The sequence below is a fragment of the Acanthisitta chloris genome, unplaced genomic scaffold (assembly GCF_000695815.1).
Source record: "Acanthisitta chloris isolate BGI_N310 unplaced genomic scaffold, ASM69581v1 scaffold13962, whole genome shotgun sequence".
Lineage (NCBI taxonomy): Eukaryota > Metazoa > Chordata > Aves > Passeriformes > Acanthisittidae > Acanthisitta > Acanthisitta chloris.
Genome location: NW_008658925.1, coordinates 68,827 through 89,095, shown reverse-complemented (window position 1 = coordinate 89,095; position 20,269 = coordinate 68,827). Strand labels below are relative to the sequence as shown.

The window sequence follows — 20,269 nt, the reverse complement described above, 5'->3', positions numbered from 1 at the left end:
GGAGAAGCCGCAGCTCCTGCCCAGGGCGGGCGAGGCGAGCGCTGCGCGCCCCTCGTGTCCCTGACGAGTGACCCGGGACCAGCCCCAGCGCCGCTCGAGGAGCTCATTGTCCTGCGCTCTGACTCATCGCCTGTCGGTGTGCTGCAGCCCTGCCGCACGCTGCAGCTCGTTTTCTCGCATGGGAAAAGAATGATTTTCCTCTGAGCGGGTCTGCTGGAACCGAGATGTGTTTTTCTGGCTGGACTGTTTTGGCCATTGGAAGAGGAAGCTGTCGGGTGGCAGGATGAGCAGGGGCCGCGTTTGTTTCCAGGCACCAGAAAGCCTGTGACGGTTGGTGTAAAACTGACCTTGCAGGAGTTGGGTATAGCTGCGGTTGTCTCTCTCGGGGCAATTGTTCCTTGTTCCGTCCGCAGTTAGGACAGAGTCGTGTCTTCTGCAACAATGGTTTCACTGTGGGGCTAGAAGGACGCTGTGGAAGTTGTGATATTAACAAAGACAGATCTGCTGGTGAAAGGACAGCTGTGTGTGACAGTGAGTGCTACTCGAATGGAATTGGATCTTGGGATATTTTTATCAGCTGCTCCACAGTTTCGTTATTGGGGTTTCGATGCCTAGGGAATCTTTGTCGTAAAAAGAACAACTTTTTTTTTTCTGCAGTGTCTTGAACATCTCAGGGTGTTTAAAGCTGAAAAATGAATTGCGAAGGGGAATTGGAATGTCACTTTTTAAATGCTGATACACCAGTGGTGGCACTCACAAGTCTGTGAGGGCATGTGAAACAGGTGAAAGTATTTCCTCTATGGTCGTTGTTGTGGTACCTGCAATCTGGTTCCAAAAATACTGTTGCTGGCATTTTTTTGTTTGCTTGTGCTTCCTCAAACGGATCGAATGAGTCGAGTCTGTATTGTTGTTTTGGAGGAGGTGGAAGATGATTCTCCCACATTTATTTCCGATTTACCTCAGGAAAATGTACCTTTACATCCACCACCCTCTGGAAATGTGCTGGTAAGGCATGTTGTTTGTTGGCATATTTCCTGCTTATAATAATGCTGTTGTAAATACAAAGAGTTATTTTCCTAAGGTTAAGGTGAATATATACAATGTTGAAACAAGACAAGGTGGTAAAAACTGCCTGTGCTAAAGAGGGGAAAAACCTGAAACTTAGTGGTAGAATTTATATTTGTAAGGGTCCATTCTGTTTCGTATAACCTTATTTATGGTGTAGCAGTAACAGGTCTTGACTCTTTGTGTCATAGCAGAAGATTCTTAGAGGGCTTGGAGGTCTGTATTTGAAATAAAGACATATCCCTGCTCTACTCCTCATTCTTCCAGTGGTACATTTATGCAGTGCCACTTTAGAAACTGATGCAATCATTGTATTATAATAATATGCTGTGTTTATTTTGAGAACTGATAGAGTATGTAGTTATATCAAGCAAGAGCAATTCTAAGCTAAAATAAAAAATAGCATAAGTCACAGTCTGGATATAACTGCTAGATTCAAGTTGGCACTTTCTGGAAGATCAACACTGGGGACTGTGCTTTTATTGCTTTAAATTATTTAATTTTGTCAAGTAACTGACTTAAATCTTGCTAGCATACCTCAGCAGCTTTTCTTACTAAGAAATCCTGTTATATTTAGTAATAGATGTGTGTGAGTGTGAATTTGTTACCATATTTATCTGATGCACTTTGCTTTCCCACTCCATCTAAACAGGTGAGAGACTTCCAGTAACTTTAGTCACTTGCTAATGTAAAAGGGGATTGTTTGCTTATGCTGTACAGAATTTGCAGCACGTGACTACAGCCCTCATTTTATTATGAGGCGTTCTCTTTTCAGCTGTTACAAGCTTGTCTTCTCTTGTTTTTTTCTTTCATATATATATCATATACATATATATATCATTGACTCATTTATATATATATATCATTGACTTAAAGTATGTCTGTGTGTTTGAGGCTTTTAAAGCTTGGAATTTATTTGATTCTAAATACAGGTGCTGGTTTCTTTATTTCACTGCCTGAGATGTTTTATTTTCCTCATTATCTTGTGTGTCTGTTATGTATCAAGAAACCATATGTGTGTATCACTAAAACCTAAAATGGGGTTTTATTCTAAGATGTGTTCTTTTCTTCATTTCAGCCACCATTGGTTCAAGCTATATTTAATGGAGATCCTGATGAAGTTCGAGCACTAATATTTAAGAAAGAAGATGTTAATTTTCAGGTAAAACCAAACATCATTAGCTTTGAATGTATTTTTTAATTTGTTTTGATATTCAGCTTTCTGCTGTACTAATCATTTTAAAACTTTGCTAATTCTTGAGCTGTAAATTTTATGTACTAGACTGAGTAAAGCCTATTCATACGCACTGGGAAGGAGGAATGTAGCTTTGCAGATCTGTGTTCATAGGAAAGACCTAAATTTATATTCCTTTCAAATGTTAGTAAATGTTAGTTCTACAATGCTTGGGTAATTGAAAAGTTTGTGTATACAGTTGCATCAGACTAACTTACAGAAAGTTGGACTGGGTAAGTGTGATGCTGTATAGATTTTGATTCTTTCAAAATTGAGTACCGCATATAGTATATGTTAGACAATTATAAGAAAAGACTCTGGGGTGTCGGTAGGGAGGTTTAACAGTAGATTTTAAAAAGGGAAGCCTAATGATTGTATTAGTAAGAATGAGATACTGTGTTTATATGTTCTGTTTGTGGTGCTGCAAACTCAGTTGCTGCAGACTTAAAAATTGTACTGAAATGAAATTGAGTTTGTTCCATGGGTGAAATTCAAGATTTGGACAGCATGCAGATAATGTGTTTCTGTTAAAATTCTAATACACATTTGACACTAGGCAAGATAATACAGCATAAATTCTTTACATGGATGAGAAATTGCATTGATTATTATAGCAGACTGACACAAACCATTTAGGGTTTAGTGCTCTAGGAATGTATGTAGCTATTTCTCTTCCAAATGTGTTAGAACAAGAGTGATGCTAAAAGTCAAAGACTAACATCTAGATGCTGTGTAGTGGCCCACTTAAGACCATGGTAATTGTTTACACTTTCTTCTGGAGTGATGTAATTCAAAAGCAAATATTTATTTTGATATTTGTCTTTTGACATTTAAAAGCATTCTGCAGAGTTTATAGCTGAGTATTGCCAGCTGAAGTGTAAGGGAGCCCCCTCCCATTGTCTTGAAGAGCTTGAGTAGGACCCTATATAAGAGAACTGGCTGTGAAATCTGAAGTTTTGTTTGATGAGGCTGGACTTTTTTTCCATTTCTAGTAGCTTCATGTGCCCTAAAGTAAGACTGTGTGATGAACTAGATGATTTCAAAAGACTTAATCTTCTCTTTAGTTATGAGAGCATTAGCTATGTATCCTTCCAGTGTCTTCATATGTATGCTCTGGTCACGCTGCCATTTTTAGTTTTAAAAGATGATTAGTCTGTATTGTTTCGTTATATTCCTCCATGTGTTTAAATCAGGTTTAGCATTCATAGCTATAGAGCTTGTAAAGAAAGTTAGGTTAGTATCTTTCTGCTTTTTTTGTTATCTGTTACAAAAGTCTCTACTAGATTTCAATACGTATGTGGTAGGGTGTTGGTTTTGGTTTTTGTTCTTCAAGTTTTGTCAAACAGTTGCAAATAAATAGGAACTCAGCAAATGTGCTTAATTAGGAAAGCTTGGAATTGTTTGCTGCCTTTGAAGAGAGTTACTTCAGACTGCCAGGTAGTTATATTGGAGGTGGAATAGTAAAAAATGTGGAAGGTTTTACAGTTGCTTCTTAGATTTTTTTGTATTCCTTTCTGTGGATACATCTCCCTTTAGCAGAACATGTGTGCATCTTAGCCTGGTTACTCCCAAGGTGTGCTTAGAATCCATGGGGGACAAATATGCTGTTTTTTCACAGCTACCTACTTCAGCATAGGCAGATGCTAATCACACATGACCACTTCCTTCCTAGTCCTGCTACAGTATTTAATATTTATTTACATTTATCCCTTAAATGTTGTTGGTTGGGACTAAATGAGCATATAAATTCTCCCAGTGTTTGGTAGAAATGAAGTGGACTGCCTAGTGGACTTTTTTTTATGTCTGTCTGTGTGTGTGTTGTGTTCTTTTTCCTTGGTTTTTTTGTGGTCTCTATGTACTTGGCTGGAGGTAATATATCCCTACATAGTTTAGATCCAAAGTTGCTCCCTGTGTTATGTGTTGTAAATTGGCGTGGACAGAAGCAGGGAAAAAGTGAAGAAAATGAAGTAGTTATTTATATTTCCTAATAAAGAGAAAGATCATAATAAACTGTTCTGTCCGTTGTGAATTGTATTAGGCCAGTGTATATGCTGGATTTTTTTCCACTTGGCTATCCAAGTGCTTCAGTACAGCTGTTTGAATTCCAGAGTCATTCCCTCCAATGCCTCTGCAGAGACATTTCCCCCTCTCAAGAGCAACCAATTATTTTGCACTTTGTATTCTAATAGTTGAGATTCCTTCCATCCTCCCTTCCCCTGCTCACGGGCTAGAGTCAGTAACTGGAGACCCAGCAGTGTTCTGTGAATTAATTATGCCCAGCAGTGCACTGAAGATAGAGCTGTTGTAGTGGCATTCATCTAGGAAGGTCGTTAGTGGTGAGATATGGGTATTTTCTGTTATCATCCATCTTAATTTACCTTTTTATGTTTATGATATGTTATCTTCAGCATTAGTCACAATTGGCTTAGTACTCTTTTAAAGCTAAGTGGGTTGAGCCTGGGTACTTGGCTTCCCAAAGCTAGGCTGTGGTAGCTGTTTGATGTTATGGTAATATCTAAAGATTGCATCCAGTTTGGGCTGTATTAGAGCATTATTCCTAAAACAGATGATGTCTTCTACCCCAGTGTTATGTTTAGAGATATTCTGAAATGGGTGATCTTTCACAACATGAGTTTCTCTGTGCGAAACTACCATCTGCAGCGGTAATCTTTTGTGAGGAAAGAGCAAATAGAGTGTGTTCCTAGCTGCTTAAATTGTGGTTCAAAAAGGCTTAACCTTTTCTGCACGTTGGCAATGTGCAACTTTTTATAGACAAATCTGATTTATAGGAACTGTTTGGAAGGTGAACCCTCCTGAGGTTCCAGTTAAAGGAAAAAAGCCAGAAGGGAAGGGGTTGCTTCTCTCTCCCCTTTCCCAGGAAAGCTTGAGTAACTGTAGCTGCTTGTGTCATGAATCAGGCTTAAATCACACACATCACATATGTCAAACTGGATACAGTTTCTGTTATATACATGGCTCTTGCTAGGCTCTGTGTGTGTATATATGTATGTTTGAAAAAATGATCATTATTTCTTGGTACCATCCTGAGCTTTCAAGACTTGGCAGAAAGGAAAATCTTGCATGGTAAGGGACACATTTAATATCTCTTTATTAGTTAATGGGGATCCTCAACATTTACTGCTCTTACTGATTAGATTAGTATAGTTGGTTTGAATTTTATGTACTTTTCAGCATTCAGTGTGAGCTAACTAAATGATTTCAGCATTGCGTTTTATAAAGCTGTATTTGTTTGGGGTTTTCTTTAAGATCTTCTTTAAGGCCTTTTACTGTTGTAAACTGTGGCATTTCTTTTTGTAATCAAAACTGGTATGATGTTCTGTTTAAAAGATCATGGAAATGGAATCTTTCATCTCAGCTATTAGTTAAGAATATAATTCTGTGGAGGGAGTACCAGCTCACTGTCAAAAAGATTTAAAGGTTACGAATCTGACTAGTGAAGTAATTGTTCAAAATCAGAATAATTTTTCCTCCTCTTAGACCTATTAGGGTAATATTTCTTGCCAGGAAAATTGATACTTCAGGTAACTCAATAGGCAGTTTTTATAACCCCATTGCACTCGATCTTAGCTGAGGTGATAAATATCTGATCCTCTCTGGAGCTGGTGTCAGTGTGCCCCTTGCTCTTCTCCTGCTAAAGCCAAGCAAACACTCTCTTTGGAGGAATCACAAAATCAAACAGATCTCTCCTAGTGTTCAAAAGTGCTTACTGTTCCTCTTTAAAATAGTGATATTGACATATGTGACAAGTGACTTAAACATCAAACACCTCTATCTTACTGTGTATTGTGCTTTATGAGACTAAAATAGATTTAAACTATGAAACATGTTCTGAAGCTGTTTTATGTGTGAGTTGCTAAGCATTTTTCAACATAAAATATAAGATGGGAAAATGAAATTCCTCATATTGTACCAATGGCTGTAGCAATCTGTATGATTTCTATTCTGAACTATTGGCTGTCCAGCACAGCTCTTAATTTAATGTCTTTTTTTCTTTAGTAAGTAGCCACAAAGTAAAACAAAAATTCACCTGTGCTACTCTTTTGGGGAAAAGCAAACCAAACCATAGAACCAAATGATCTTGTTTGGCCTCCCTAACCCCTACCTGTATTAGATAGCATTAGATAGTGTTGTCCATAAATCCCAGGTTATGTTGGTGGGATTGACAAAGGGTATGACCCTGTAGCATTAAAGTGCTAGGTACAAACACGAGGACTGAGTTTATGTGTCTGACTCGGGTATTTTGAGCAGTGGGGTGGCTGCATGGATGACTGCTGCAGTAGAGATGTGGTCTCCATTCCCAGTCCTGCCAAATGTGTGTTTGCATAACTTCTTTGTGTTATTTGTGTAGTAGGAGAATGTTGCTGGATGTTGTTCTAGGGTAAGATACAACATCTTACTTGATTTCTTGTTGATTTCTTTTAATTTATCTTACTCTGCAGGTCATTGCATAAATGACGTTTTCATGGAAATTGTTTTGTTAGTCTAGTGACAAGTCTAGGACTTGTCATGCAGCATTGGGTCTGGGTACCAGTAGAATTAGATTGTTGAGGGTCTCAAATATGCTAGTAATTTAAGAATGAATAATGAAAGTTAAAGCAGAGTTTGAAAAACAAGAAAGATTATTTGTGATTGGTATTGGTCAGCAAAGTCTTAAAAAAGGTTAAATTGAAAAAGTAGGAAATGAATGTATGGTCACTTGACTTTCATCTTTATACTTAAGCTTGTTGGTTGAACTACTGAGGTGACAGGTGTTTTTCTGCATACTTGAAAGTGTAGTGTAGAACAGGAAAGCCTGAATTGGCAGAAATATGGAACATTCTACAAAACTAAGTTTGACATTCTGATCATACAAATGAATCCTATAATGATTTCATACATTAGTAGAAGTTTTTGATATCTTGTTCTGGAAAACTGTAATTGCTTTCTTAATTCAGCAATTCAATTGAAATATCTCTCAGTGTAAAGAACTTTACACAAGTAAATATCATGGACTTGATTAAAAACAAATAAACATAAATTCATAATGTGTAATGAGGTAAAAATAATCCTTATGTATTTTCTTACCTTTGTGTTCATGATCTTTCTGTAGCCAATTATTTTACCAATTGCTAACTTGGATTTGATTGTTTTTGATAAGAAGTGTACATGCATAGAACTACAAATGAAAATTCATTTTAGTGTGACTTATCTATGCCTCTAAAAAACTCTTTCTGCATTTATTGCCATGCATAAAGTGAGCTATGCCTTTTGTTATCAAGCAAACCTAGAGTCACAGTTAGTGTAAGAATTTGCTGGTAGGGACAACTGGAAGAAGCTTCTCAAAGCAGGTTTATACATGATGCTTTTCAAATAGTGGTGGTTGATCTGCAGTACCATGTTTCTGTGCTTTTGGTGAGGGCCTTTTTTAAAAGGGGTTGGAAATAGTTTAGGGAACAGGGGAGACAACTTGGACAGTTTTGCACAGAGATTTGCATGGGCCAGATAAAAGCAATGGGAAGGCAAACGTGTCCAAATCATCATCCTTTCCTGTTCAGGAATGCTGTGACCATGATTAGAAAAAAGAGTTGTTCATAGTGGTTTGTGATTTGGTCCACTTGGAGTATGTTTGCAGGGAAGTAATTTTCTAGGCCAATTCATCTCTAACCCCTCTTGTTACTAGATAAAGCTCCTGGTAGTCAGAGCAAAGCTGCCCTCTGGCTTTTGTACCTGAACTGGTGAGAATAAATAGTAGTTAAAAGCTAGCATAATGTAGCAAAGGCTAAGAGGAGGAGATGTGCAGTTTTTAACTCTACAAGCTGTGTTTCTGAAGAGGTGAGATTATGGATTTGCTAACCCGTCTGTTTGTCCCAGACATGCATCACAGCCAGTGTTGGTAACTATTTTGTCAGGTTCCTGCAGGCAATTAGACGGTTTGCATGAAGGACTTCTTCTGTTGGCAGCAAAAATCTGCACTATGGTGTTTGTTACTGTGGAGCAGAATCTTATTGTATTCCCTGGCAGGACAGACATAACGTCTGGTTTGCTAATTTGAATGTGAGGGAGGAATTAAAAAGACACCAGAAAATAGTAAAACATTCTGAAGAGCGCAATGTTTTTCTGTCCGAAAAGCATCAGGAACTTTTTTTTCATTGGGTCTTTTGCTAATTTCCTATTTCAGGCAAGCGTTTAATAAAGAGACAGCAGTTATTGTAATTTGAACTATCTAGACTGACACTGAGAGTGTAGCTGCAATAACATTTCATAGAAGTGGAGGATTCAGACTTATTAAAAGGAATCTTAAATGTTTTCTCTCCAAAAATGTTGTAATACCTTGAGTCTCTAATCATAGCAAAGAAGTATTTAGTGAAAAATGATGAATTTTTAGGAATTAATAAAGTGCATAGAAATATTTGTAGATTTTCTGCTATATTGAGAACACCTTTTCCCTCAGAGATAGTTGGAATGAGGACAAATTTAGTTACCTAAATTCGCGACACCCATCTTTTATAGTGTGCTTGTTGTAGCTAGTGTGATTCTAAATATTTATAGCTTCACATTTTAGGGATCAAGTCTAGAGGAAAAATTGTTTTAAAACAGCCAGCTAATTTTTCATGTTATTTTTATTTGCCATATTATTTTCCATATTATTTATATATTTAAAATTCTATTCAACTTCTGAGCTGTTTCTTTTTCCGCTATAAAGGTTTCTGCTTGGTTGAGCATCATTTGTAGTCTGTTTTTATTTTCAGTTGAGAGTGTAGAAGATTTAAGGGATAAAATTACAGGTATTTGTGAGTTTGAAAGTCTTTTTAATATGATGAGAACATAGGATGTGATATAACTTAGAGTTTGGTACCAGTTAGTTTCATTCAGTTTCATCCTTTGTGTTATCAAGCACAGTGATTCACTATGAGTTTTCCTTCAAATAAAAAATGTATATTGACAAAAATACATATATATGTGTGTGCCTATATAGAAATGTATTCAAGTTATATAAAAAGTATAAGCATATATATATTTAAAATTATGGTTACTTATTTAATGCTAACAACAGTAGGCATATAATGAAATGACAGTGAGAACTGTCCTTTGAAATAACTGCGGGAGGCTGGAGAGGAAATAAAACATTGCTATATAAACAGACCGTAATAAAGAGAATTTCTCCAGTAAAGTTCACTTCTGAGAACCACAGGTTTTTACTCAGGGCAGCAGCTGCTGCCTGGCAGCTTCAGGTGCTGAAGGAGAGGTCAAGAAACCTCATGTTGGGCAAATGGGGCACAGTGAGACCTCGCAAAGAGCAGGTGAACTCAGGATAGGCATAGATCACAAAACAAGCTCTGTGTGCCTTCAGACCCTTCTACTGCTAACTTTTTACTGCAGGATTTTTATTACCCATCTAAATAACGATAATTATGCCTATCTCTGACTCAGAATTCATCTCTAATAAGATCTGAGAGAGATTTTGTAATTAGATGAAGCATTTTAAATTTTTCTCATAAAATACAGCTTTAGAACGAGAGCAAGATGGTTTTTTCTCCTTAAATTTTTTTGTCCAGTGTACATTTTGGTATACTGTATTGCCTTCTGCTTCTAGATAGGCTCTGTACTTTCTAAACGTTTCCACCACAAACAGGAACCCCCATTTCCTGTGTGACCAGCCTGGTGAAATGATGAGTCATGAGACTCTCCCCTTTGATTAAAATGTCCACTTAATTGAAACTTCTTACCATCTTAAAAATAGCAGGATGATTCTGGGAAGAATTCTGGTTTTGGGGCTAGTGTTTGTGGTCTTGTGCAGAGAGAGCAGGTTGTGCTTGCTCAGAACTTCCCAGCATGCATCAGTTTTTAATGTGGAGCTGAAGTATCTTGCATGCAAGAACATCTAGGAATTGGTTTTAGAAGGGCATTTTGTGGATAGTGTACGTGGTAGGTTAAGACCCAAAGCTTGTAAAACATCTTGCCACTAAACATGCTTGAGTTTTAGTGAGGTGTTTTTAAGGGAGGAGATGGAGTTCAGCACTACCATATGGGAATGTCCAGGGGTTATTTTGGTAAAGAATTAAGTAAGTTCTCAAAAACATGAATATTCACGTTATGTATCTGAAGAGATAAGAAGAAACTTTGCTGCAGGGAATGTAGGGAAGCTTTTCCTATAGGAAAGCTGCTTCTGCTTCTAAAGGATTGGATATAAGGCTGTTTGATCCAAGGATCTGAAGCCTGACTGATTCCAGAAATGGAGAGCTTTGGAGACCTGAGTCTTCCAAGTATAGTGGAAACTTGCTGCCAGTTGTATATTGTAAACAGTATCCACCAACTACTCTAATAAGATTTAAATTCATAATATGGATGTTAGTTACTGTATCGTAACTTTAAAGTTGTGGGTTTCCTGTTCATTAGTGTGGAATGTTTTTTCAAGCATGTCATCTCTAACAAATAAGTCAGATATCTTATTTCCTTTTTAGTGGTTTAGACTGAATCATGTTTTTCAGCCTCAATATAAAGTGTGTCCAAATGGTGTTGAGTTCCTCTTCTGGTGTAGAAATAGATTCAACATGTTTTAAATACAAATCTGTTTAATTAGGCATTTGTCTTCAGAATTTAAATTCTTAATGAGAGAACCTTGCCAGTCCAAAGAGGAATAATTCCTTGCCTCATGTCAATAGCACTGTATTTAGCCTCTGCAAATGATATTTTCAGATATATTGAGTTGTCACTGTTATTAGAGTGATTCAAACAAACCTTCAACAGTCATGGGATAATCTGACTAACATCAGCAAATTGCCACTCAGTATAGTGGGTTTTGTGGGTAGTAACTCTCAAAAAGTTACCGCTGCAAAGGGTAGGGTAGGACGCCCTGAGAAGAATATTGTGCTAACATGGCATGGTGCTGCCTTGTGCAGGTAAAGAGAATTATTCTTGAGAGGCTTTAGCATGAATTAATATTAGTGTGGTGTGCTGCTCAGGCCAACATACCCTCCTTCTCACCAGGCCTGGTAAGCTCCCCTAGGAGTATGCTAATGTGGTTTTACTGTTTGCTAAACTGGGCAAACGAGCTTGGATGTCTGCATGGAAGTCTTTTTACTGTATTGGCCGAGCACTGAATTTGTTTTACAGTAATTGGGGATTTGACAGACAGGTTTTGTTTCACTTACTGTTATTTCTTTAACACTGGAAAATGGTCATTGATGTAGAGAACCATGAAAAATTAGTTCAAATTTAAATGTGTTTGTGTTTTGAGTTTTGTGTTTGAGTCTCCAGTACGATTCTTGGTGGTAATGATTTTGTAGATCATGTCTGATTTGCCATATTACTTCTAGTGATTATTGCTTAAGACTGTAACCTTCAAAGCATAATCGAAGCTCTACATTTCCTGCTGCTTTTACAAAACAAGCTGGAGGCAAGGTCTTGAATAGTTAGAGCTTACTGGAGTTACTTCTGGCAGTTGCTGTGTCTGACATGCAAAGGATTGGTATTTGAGAGCAGAACATCCCCACTGAAAGAGCAGAGAGAAGAAAAAAGCTCAATAAACTTAATGTGCATTAGGTTCCAACATGGACACAGTCTGTAAAGAATGCATTGCTGGTAAAAGCAAGATAGTGTGTGGATTTACTGATTATTAGCAGTTATTTTCTGGATGAAAACTCTTTATATATATGCACCATATGTTTGAACAAGACTAATTTCCTCCACTTTCCAAGCAGTTAAAGCTATCTTAGATATTTACTGTGGAATATTTAATATACTATCAGTAAACATAATTCTCTTTGTCCAGTTTGGCCCTTGTACACAGGCTGTAGATGAGGTAGATACATACACTTTTCAAGTTCCATAAATCTGCTTCAATAAAGGATGGATGTATACCAAAACTGTGAAAAGAAATCATTTCTCATTTGTTTGCTCTGTGTTGTAGAGAGGGCTATCCCATGAATGCCCGAGGTGGAGGACTTCTTGTTGGTCTTGTCCACTGTTGGTAGGACCTGAAAAGGCTCATACTGGTGTCAGGTCTCAGGATAAATGAACTGGAAGGTCACTGCTATGAGTTCTTGCTGAAGAGTTTGAAGGGGTGTTTTCTCTGGCCTGTGATACCAGTCTGTACCTTTCTGTCCCTAAACCCAGTGAATTTCTGTTCTCTTTTCAGTCTTTTAAAGTCCTACTTTATTATCCTTCCTGATCATTAATTTCAGTTTTTATTTGCATGAAATACTACTTATATACATGTGTATATATGTAATTATGGTAGCTTATAAATAACTTACATGATGCTGGCTTAATATCTCAAAGGAGTGCAAATGTCTTGCCTTTAGTTGCTGCTAGCTCTTCCTGTGACGGTTACCTTCTAAATTAATCCCATGTTCACTTATCCTAAGAAATAGTGTAATAAGATACTTTGATCATAAAATAACCAGCAGTTTTAGAGGAGTTTTGATCCTCAGTAGCAGAGGCATTCTGTCAGGTTTGTTTGGTGATCAGTGTGGAGACTTATTTTCTGTTGCAGACCCTTGTTGGGTGGAAATTGGGGTTTTTTTACTCTCATTCTTCAGAACAGGTATATTCTGCAGGACTTTCCTTGCCTAGCAATTTGCCTCAGTATTAGCACAGATTTGTGTTGTGTGCTGCTCCGAGTCAAACGTTCACATAAGTGTAAGAGTCCCTTAACAGAAGGACTTTGCGTGTTGCAACTAGGTGACCTTAACTTTGTGAAGCTGTTTAACTTAACATGCACAAGGAAAATGTTTTAGGTTGCTCCAAGAAGAGGTGCTAACACTAAACATACCATCTCAAGACCAGATCTTCTCCTGTCAGCAAGACAATGCAGTTAGTGAGACAAATATCTGTTTTACATGGGATGTTGTCATTCGAGCACGTTGCAATGAAAAGGGCAGAAACCTCAGCTTTTCTGAACAAAAGTGTCACTGGCCCGAACATAATGTGCTGGATTTCAGCTGTGGTGGTGATGTGCATACCTTACCTAGTGTGGTGTGTGATCTTTCACTGGAGCATAAACAGAGCCTGTATTGTGTTGTTTTCTCTCTTGGCGTATTTTCTTATTTGTGTCCTCAAATATTAGAGATAGATGACACTGTAAGACGAGGCAGTCGGTGCCCCTCGTTGAGCCCTCTCTGTGAGCATGGGCTGGGTTACGTAACGCGTTCCGCATCACTGTACTCTCATTATGGAAAATCCATTGTTTTCTCATACTGCTTTATTTTTTTCAGGATTAGTTTCAGAATTATTTATCATTTTTCTTACCCGCAATTGCATTCTGCTTAAAAGCTGGTGTTTTCTTCTGCCATACATACCAGGTAAACGTTTACAAATCATATCCTTGGCATTTGGGAAGGGAATGGCTAAGGGAAAGTATTTTGAATTATATATTATTGGTTTGGATTTTTGTGTGATTGTTTGGCGTCTTTTGTTTGTTGTTTGGTTTTGTGGGTATTTTTAATATTTCAGAGTTCTGAATACTGCAGAGCTTTATGGGTGGGTATTTTTTAATTTCAGTTAGTATTTTTTGCTCTCTTCCTCAGTGATCTAGTATATTAACAAATAGTCTTGACCCTAAAAGTTGCTCTGTTTTTATTCTTGAGTTAAAGGGAAGGAAAGTACATCCAAAATATCTCAGCTGCACTGTGAGATCAAGTTGCTCTTACTAAAGGCCAGAGAATAGTTCTTTATTCGTTCCATGCATTGGGCAAGAATTCAGTAACCTTTATTAGTGATAAATGGGACCAAATTCTTGATGTTGGAACTTCCAGTGAAAGGGAGCAGCTAAGAAAATCTGGTCAGTTATTCAGGTCCTTATCCAATACCCAAATGAATGCTTGAGTTCACTCCCAAGAAATCCTAACCTTTATAATTTAGCCAAAAGCATTTATATGTTATGTGAAAATGTCTACATAACATATAAAAATATTATGTAGACATTTTTATAGATCAGACACCTAGTTTAAACTTTTCTTACAAGCTCTGTTTGTTCTGTAAACGAGTTTGAAATCCTGACCAGCTGAATGATAATGGCAACATTACAAAGCCTGTGGAACATAAAGGTTAAAGGGTATGAGAAGACATGCATTTCCAAAAAGCACCCTGACTTAGTACTTCCAAAAAAGAATAATTGAAAATAGATGTTTCTGAGGTGAATTACTTGCAAGTGGAAAAATACAGATATCTCTGTTGTTTAAAAAAATCTATTTCTTGAAATACTTGGCTACAAGTCAAAAAGGTTTTTTGCTATGTACCTCTATAGGTATGAGAAATAAGGATGTGATATCTACCAGAAGACCTCAAGCCACCTTGTCCTCAGAAATGTTGTTACTGATAATTTTTTAACTTCATCAGTAACAGAACTTCCAAGAATAAGTAGGAAATTCAGCTTCATTCACTCTTGTTATTGGCAGACAAAAATAAAGGTCTTCCAAAAATTGAATGAAAAAGAAAGTCTTCTTTAAAATTGGCTGTTTTCTTGGTAAAATGGCATCGTTTTGAAGTTTTAGTCCTTTAAAATGACCTTATAAACAAGACATGCTCATTAATTGAATCTCACTGTTTAAACATCTTAACCATATCTTTAAATGAGAAATTTTCACTCTCATTTTGTGATCAAATCAATAGTTAGTGTGGGCTCCAGCAATCATACTCTTAGGTGGAGTTTGAGGCTGAATGGCTGTTCGTTGTTCGAAATGTGACTCACTTTTCTTCATTTTTGTGTGTTTTTCTTTTGGGGCCACTGTTTTAAGAGCACAGGCTTCAGTTACACCTGAATGATGTTTTGTGCCTAATGCTTGTGATGTGAGGCAACTAGTGTTTGAAGTCAAGTCTTTGTTATTCAGAGATGTCCAAAACAGTGTTATTAAACAATGTGAATTGTTCTGAACTTCGGGTTCAGTTTTTTACCAATTTTTTTCTGTAATGGAGTAGCAACTTACATCTAAAATTGCACTTCTCTGAGTGACTATGGACATTAAAGTTTGGGATTCAATAAAAGTTAAACCAGCAAATTTTCTCCCATCCTCTTTCTGTCAAGTTGTTCTCCTGAGTGCCAGTATTAAAGACTAGTTTGTCTTTTGGACAAGAGCAGTTTGTCATCTGATGTTTGCTTATGTAACTTGAACTCTTGATGTTCTATGTGCGGCTTTTATTAAAGGTGTTTTTAGGTGTTACTTAAAAGTACTAGAAGATGCAAGTCAGCTATCATGCTTGTTTCTAAAGAGAAATTTTTAGTGAGAGGTTTTTCCATGGGTTTTAATGCTGTGGTGTGAAGTCGAACTTTAAATGCAGTCACAAAAATTCCATTTTAAAAATGCCTACAGGCATCAGGTTAAACAAGGATGTTTCTGGGATTGCAAAGTATGTCCAGACAGCAAAGCCGTGCAGTGTGAATTCTTCCCTGCCTCCTCCCTCTTGGGGATTCTCACTTGTGTCCCTGGAATGTGGAATGGTGTGCGATAGTGTCGTTCTGTTCTCCTCTAGACAAAAGTAAAACTTGAATGTTTGGCCTGCCTTTTTTTCTGTAGAACTTTAAATACACTCCAGGTTTCGTGTTAGGGAAGAAACTCAATTGCCTGGGATGTTCCAGTAATCAGAAAAGGGAAGGACAGCTGTTCTGTTATATCCTTCCTTTCCTTTCTGAAAGGCACAGTTATGAAGTGCGTTATAGCTGGTCACCGTTGTTATAGACTAAAACTCCAGTTTGGCATCTATCTGTGGTAGTCTTTTCCCCTGAAATTTTTACCATGGCAGATACCTTATTGTCCCAGGGAAGGAGCTTTCCTGACCAAGGTTCATTCTGTTGTTCTTATTCATTCATTGTTCATGGTGGAAATTGAGTATAGCTCAGAACTTTTTTTTTGTCAAATTTCTTAGTCTTTTATCGCTGCCATTAGTAAGGAAGTTAGAATAGATCAGATTTTTCCATTTCTGTAGTTTTAATGCCACTCAGTTGGTGTGGGTTCCTCCCTGTTTTGCCCAGTCACCCAGACCCAAGGAACTTCTGTCCTGTTTCTGGCACATGCCCATGGACAAAATCTGCCCAATTGAAGCTGCTGAGTGCTTGATTTTGATATTTGGAAAATCAGATTTGGAGAGGTTAGTTTCTACTTTGCAATTATAACGAGTAGTATTTTCTTCTAACATCCTAGAAGTACTGAGCTTACTGTTTTCTCTGCATGACAGTGTAGACCCACTAAAAATTACTTTGTCACGGGATTTTATTTCAGGTTTTTTTTCCTTGTGGCAATTTAGAAAATTGTGAGCTTGTGCTCTTGAGGAACACACATGCTTGGAATGACTTATGTTCAGGTAACCTCTTGGTCTTTCCCAGAGTGGTGTTCTGATGATCTTTTTCTAGGTTGCTTTGTAGTTCTCTTCTGACTTAGCTTTTATTTTCTACTGTATACATACCACTGCCATCCAGTTTTTGTAAGACCTCTACAAGCTTACAGTGCCAGAAATGGCACTCACAAGTAAATGATTTAGTAGTCTAATCTACAGTGTGGCAGTTTTTATTATAAGTATTGTTATTCTTATCTCGAATCAAGTGGAAGAGCATGCACTATTACTGTACTATTGCACTATTAAATTGGTACCGGAGACCTAAACTAGAAACAGCACGAGGATTTGGCAGATTACAGCTGATATGGCCCTTGTTGTAAAGCCATTTCTTTTCTCTCAGGGTCTCTGACAGCAGTCATTGGTCACTGCTGTCTTAATGGGCAAGAGGGCAAAGATTCCACCCCAGTGTTTTTGTGATTGCTTCAAGGTCTGTATTTGCTCTGCCCAAATAGAGGCTTGAAGAGGATATGTCCTGGAATGTAATGTGTAGTGATAAAATCATACTAGTGGAAGTTTAATACTGGGCTTTCAAAAAATGTTTCTTTCAAACGCAGTACAGGTGTTCATACAAATGAGCATTTGTTCAAGAAATGAGTGGAGTCAGCATGACAAATCTAATCATTTCAGCTACAATGTATGTATCACCTGTCTTCAAAAGATACTTGGTGACTAACTATGTAACAAGTATTATTTTTGTGGTTACCGGCATCCTTTCTTCCCATTTTTAAGCATGCAGAAGACCATTAGTGTAACTTGTTAGCTTGCTGTCTATATTGGATATGAATCTTAAATTTGAAATACGGTGAGAAAGTAGAGGTCTGCTTCCAAAAAATATGTTAAACAAAATTAGTTAGAAATTTGTTATTTTTTTACAACGAAAAATTCTGAGAATTAAGATAAGAAACATTGGGGGAAAATCCAAAGAAATGGCAGGTTAATTACAGTTAAGGTAAGGTAGAGATACAAAGTAAATTTGACACAGATTTGCAAGTTTGGAAAGCCTAATGCTTAATCTCTTTCTTGTTTCAGTTTGCTAATTTTCAAATTCTAGTTATGTGCTTTTAATGCACTGTTGTGATTGAACACACTTCCAAAGAGTTAGCGGCCTCAGTTATGGAATTAAGTACATAAAATAAACTTTTGCGAAGTTTGAAGTTGGAATGTAAAAGCCATGTGTTTACATGTGTTCTTTCTGGTGTGAATGACTAGAGTAAATAGTTATTCTGCCTGACAAAATGATAATTCTAAGAACTGTAGCAAAATCTGTAACTGTAGTTCAGTGTTCTAGTGGCTCCCAAGTGTAGTACGGAGGCTTCATTCTGAGGGAGACCCCTGTAATGCTGGACGCTGTGAAAGAGTTGGAAATACTTTGTAATCATGTTCTTATACATCATCTGTGAACCCAGGAATTCCACATCATGCTGGTTGAAAAGTCCTGTCTCTCTAACCTAACTGAAAAACACACCAAGTGCTGTATTTAAAAGCAGTTTCACTGAAAAGGAATGTTTATTAAAGCTACTACAGGGTATGCTGGAATTGAAACTCGTTCAAGATTTATGATCGTGTGTTTAGGGTTGATTTCTGCCAGGAACAGATGGTACTGGAAGCAGACAGCTGACAAGTCATACAGCACAGAGCACCTATTAAAAATGATATTTTCTAAGTGTGATCATGAAATAGAGTGTTTTAAAGTGTTACTGCAAAATTTGGTTTTAAAGCGCAGATAGTCTAAAGAGGAGTTTTTATGAAGGGGGAAATTGCATTCAGGCTTTTCCAAGAAATACTTTAATTCAAAGATTTTGGATCAGTAGGTGTTGAACTATTTGAAGGGCAAATTGAAGTTCCATTCTAGTACACTCTTGGGGAAGCCATAGACTGGTTCCAGCAGTCTTACTGGATATGCCTGGGATGAGAGAGCTGCCTTTAAGGCATCTATCTAGCTCCTTAGAACTCTCTGTAGTTGCTTGTAGTTATTCTAAAACAATTGCTCAGATAGAATCCAAACCAGGAATAAATTCTTATGTCTCAAAGGACACTTAATACTTTAAAAAGAGGTAGGTTTGAATGCTGCGTCTTTAAATGAGCATAGATTTGTCCATTGTAGGAGTTTTGCTCCATGAAATAACGTGCCAAGCAATTAAAACTACTGCTTTAGGTGAAATGAAACAAAGGTGGCATTACCATGTTCTCGGTTAGGAGAGTTTATGAAGGTCACAGTACCCCTATTCCTGTCACTTTGTTCCAAACTTGGTTTTAGTGGGGTCATAAGGCCTTTTCCTGTGCATTTCTCATGTTGTAACCCTTAAAGAAACTCCTGTGTAGAGGAAATGTTTGGGAAACTTGATAAATGGAAGTACTGCAGACAGAAGGATTATCTATTTTTCATGTAATGCAATCCAAAGGCACATAAAAGTATGATGTCGGCATTTTTGTGACACAGAACTATCATTCTGAAAACCGATTGCTTAAGGACTGAGCGTTTTTATTGCTTTGTAGTTTGCTGACAGCAATGACCAATATCTGAAATTAAACTTGAGAGTTTCTTATTGGGAATATAAATTTCTCTGTTGTTTCTACTGGAAACAGGAAGTTTGAACAAGTTGAATGTTCTCTTTCAACTATGTAAAACTTGCCTAATGCCATTAGTGTGATCTGTTTCCTTACTAGCATTACAGCTGATTTAGAGTTGTAATAATCCCATTTGCCTTGCAGATTTTTGAATTGGAAAATTAAGATGGCACAACAGTTGCTTTTCTGTGTTGTCAAATACAGTAGCACCACTGTGGTATTTGGAATTAAGTAGTACTAGCGGTGTTAGATCTTACATTCTGTGTAACTGACTTTATGTGCGAAATCCCTTCTCTATTGAAATTTTTCTATTAGTGCCATTGAAGTTTATGAAATTAAGGGAAGAATACTAGGGCCAGTATTTATGCTGGTATGACATGTCAGTGCTCCACAATGCTTCCAAAGTTCCTTGCTAAAGCTGAAAGCTTTCTTCGTGTTATTTAATGTAATCCTTTAGATGTAGTAGTTTGTATTTGCAGATGAAAATTCATTAAATGATTAGTGTTTTCTAATGAAAAAATAGTTGATCTGTATAGCAGTACTTTAGCAGCATTTAAAATACAAAATTCTCTTTAACTCAAATTTCATTTATTGAAGTTCAATCATAAAATGAACAGATGGAACTAAATGAGAATTATTTTTTTTAATGGAAGCAAAGACCTTTTCCATGAGAGGTTGTTGAATGCAGCATTTCTGCTTTTGTACGAAGTTCTGAAAACCATGTTTTTAAATACTAAACCGAAAACTTTCTCACAGAGAAGTGAAGTTTAAAAAAAAGAAATTGTTTGGCAGCATCAAAAAATGCCAGCTGTCAGACTGGGGAGGGGGGGGAAAAGTCAGGGCTTCTGTCAAAGCACCCTCAGCTTGCGGAATGTTTGTGGTCGGTAGATACCCTGGGGCTTGGAATTGTTGAAATACCAAGCTTGTGGAGTTGACCTAGAAGATGACAAGCTGTGAGCATCCCAGCAGGGCTGCCCTGGTGCTGCAGACCAGGGACATCTCCTCCAATCCCCTACATACATACCCACCCTGTTTGTACTCCCTGCTGCAGAACTGGGAGTTGGGCTTTGA

General features: G+C 37.3%; 1 protein-coding gene across 2 annotated transcripts in view; it reads left to right on the top strand.

Annotated features, from left to right (window-relative positions):
* Positions 1–888: 888 nt before the first annotated feature.
* The window catches only part of ANKRD28 (ankyrin repeat domain 28), a 74,332-nt gene continuing 54,951 nt past the window's right edge, over positions 889–20,269 (top strand). The window contains exons 1-2 of one of the 2 annotated variants that reach the window (XM_009069201.1): positions 889–1,005; positions 2,144–2,227. In XM_009069201.1, coding sequence (XP_009067449.1) covers positions 889–1,005; positions 2,144–2,227 — 201 coding nt within the window. Of the gene's footprint in view, positions 1,015–2,143; positions 2,228–20,269 lie in introns of both variants that reach the window. The other variant, XM_009069199.1, reaches the window with a different exon arrangement.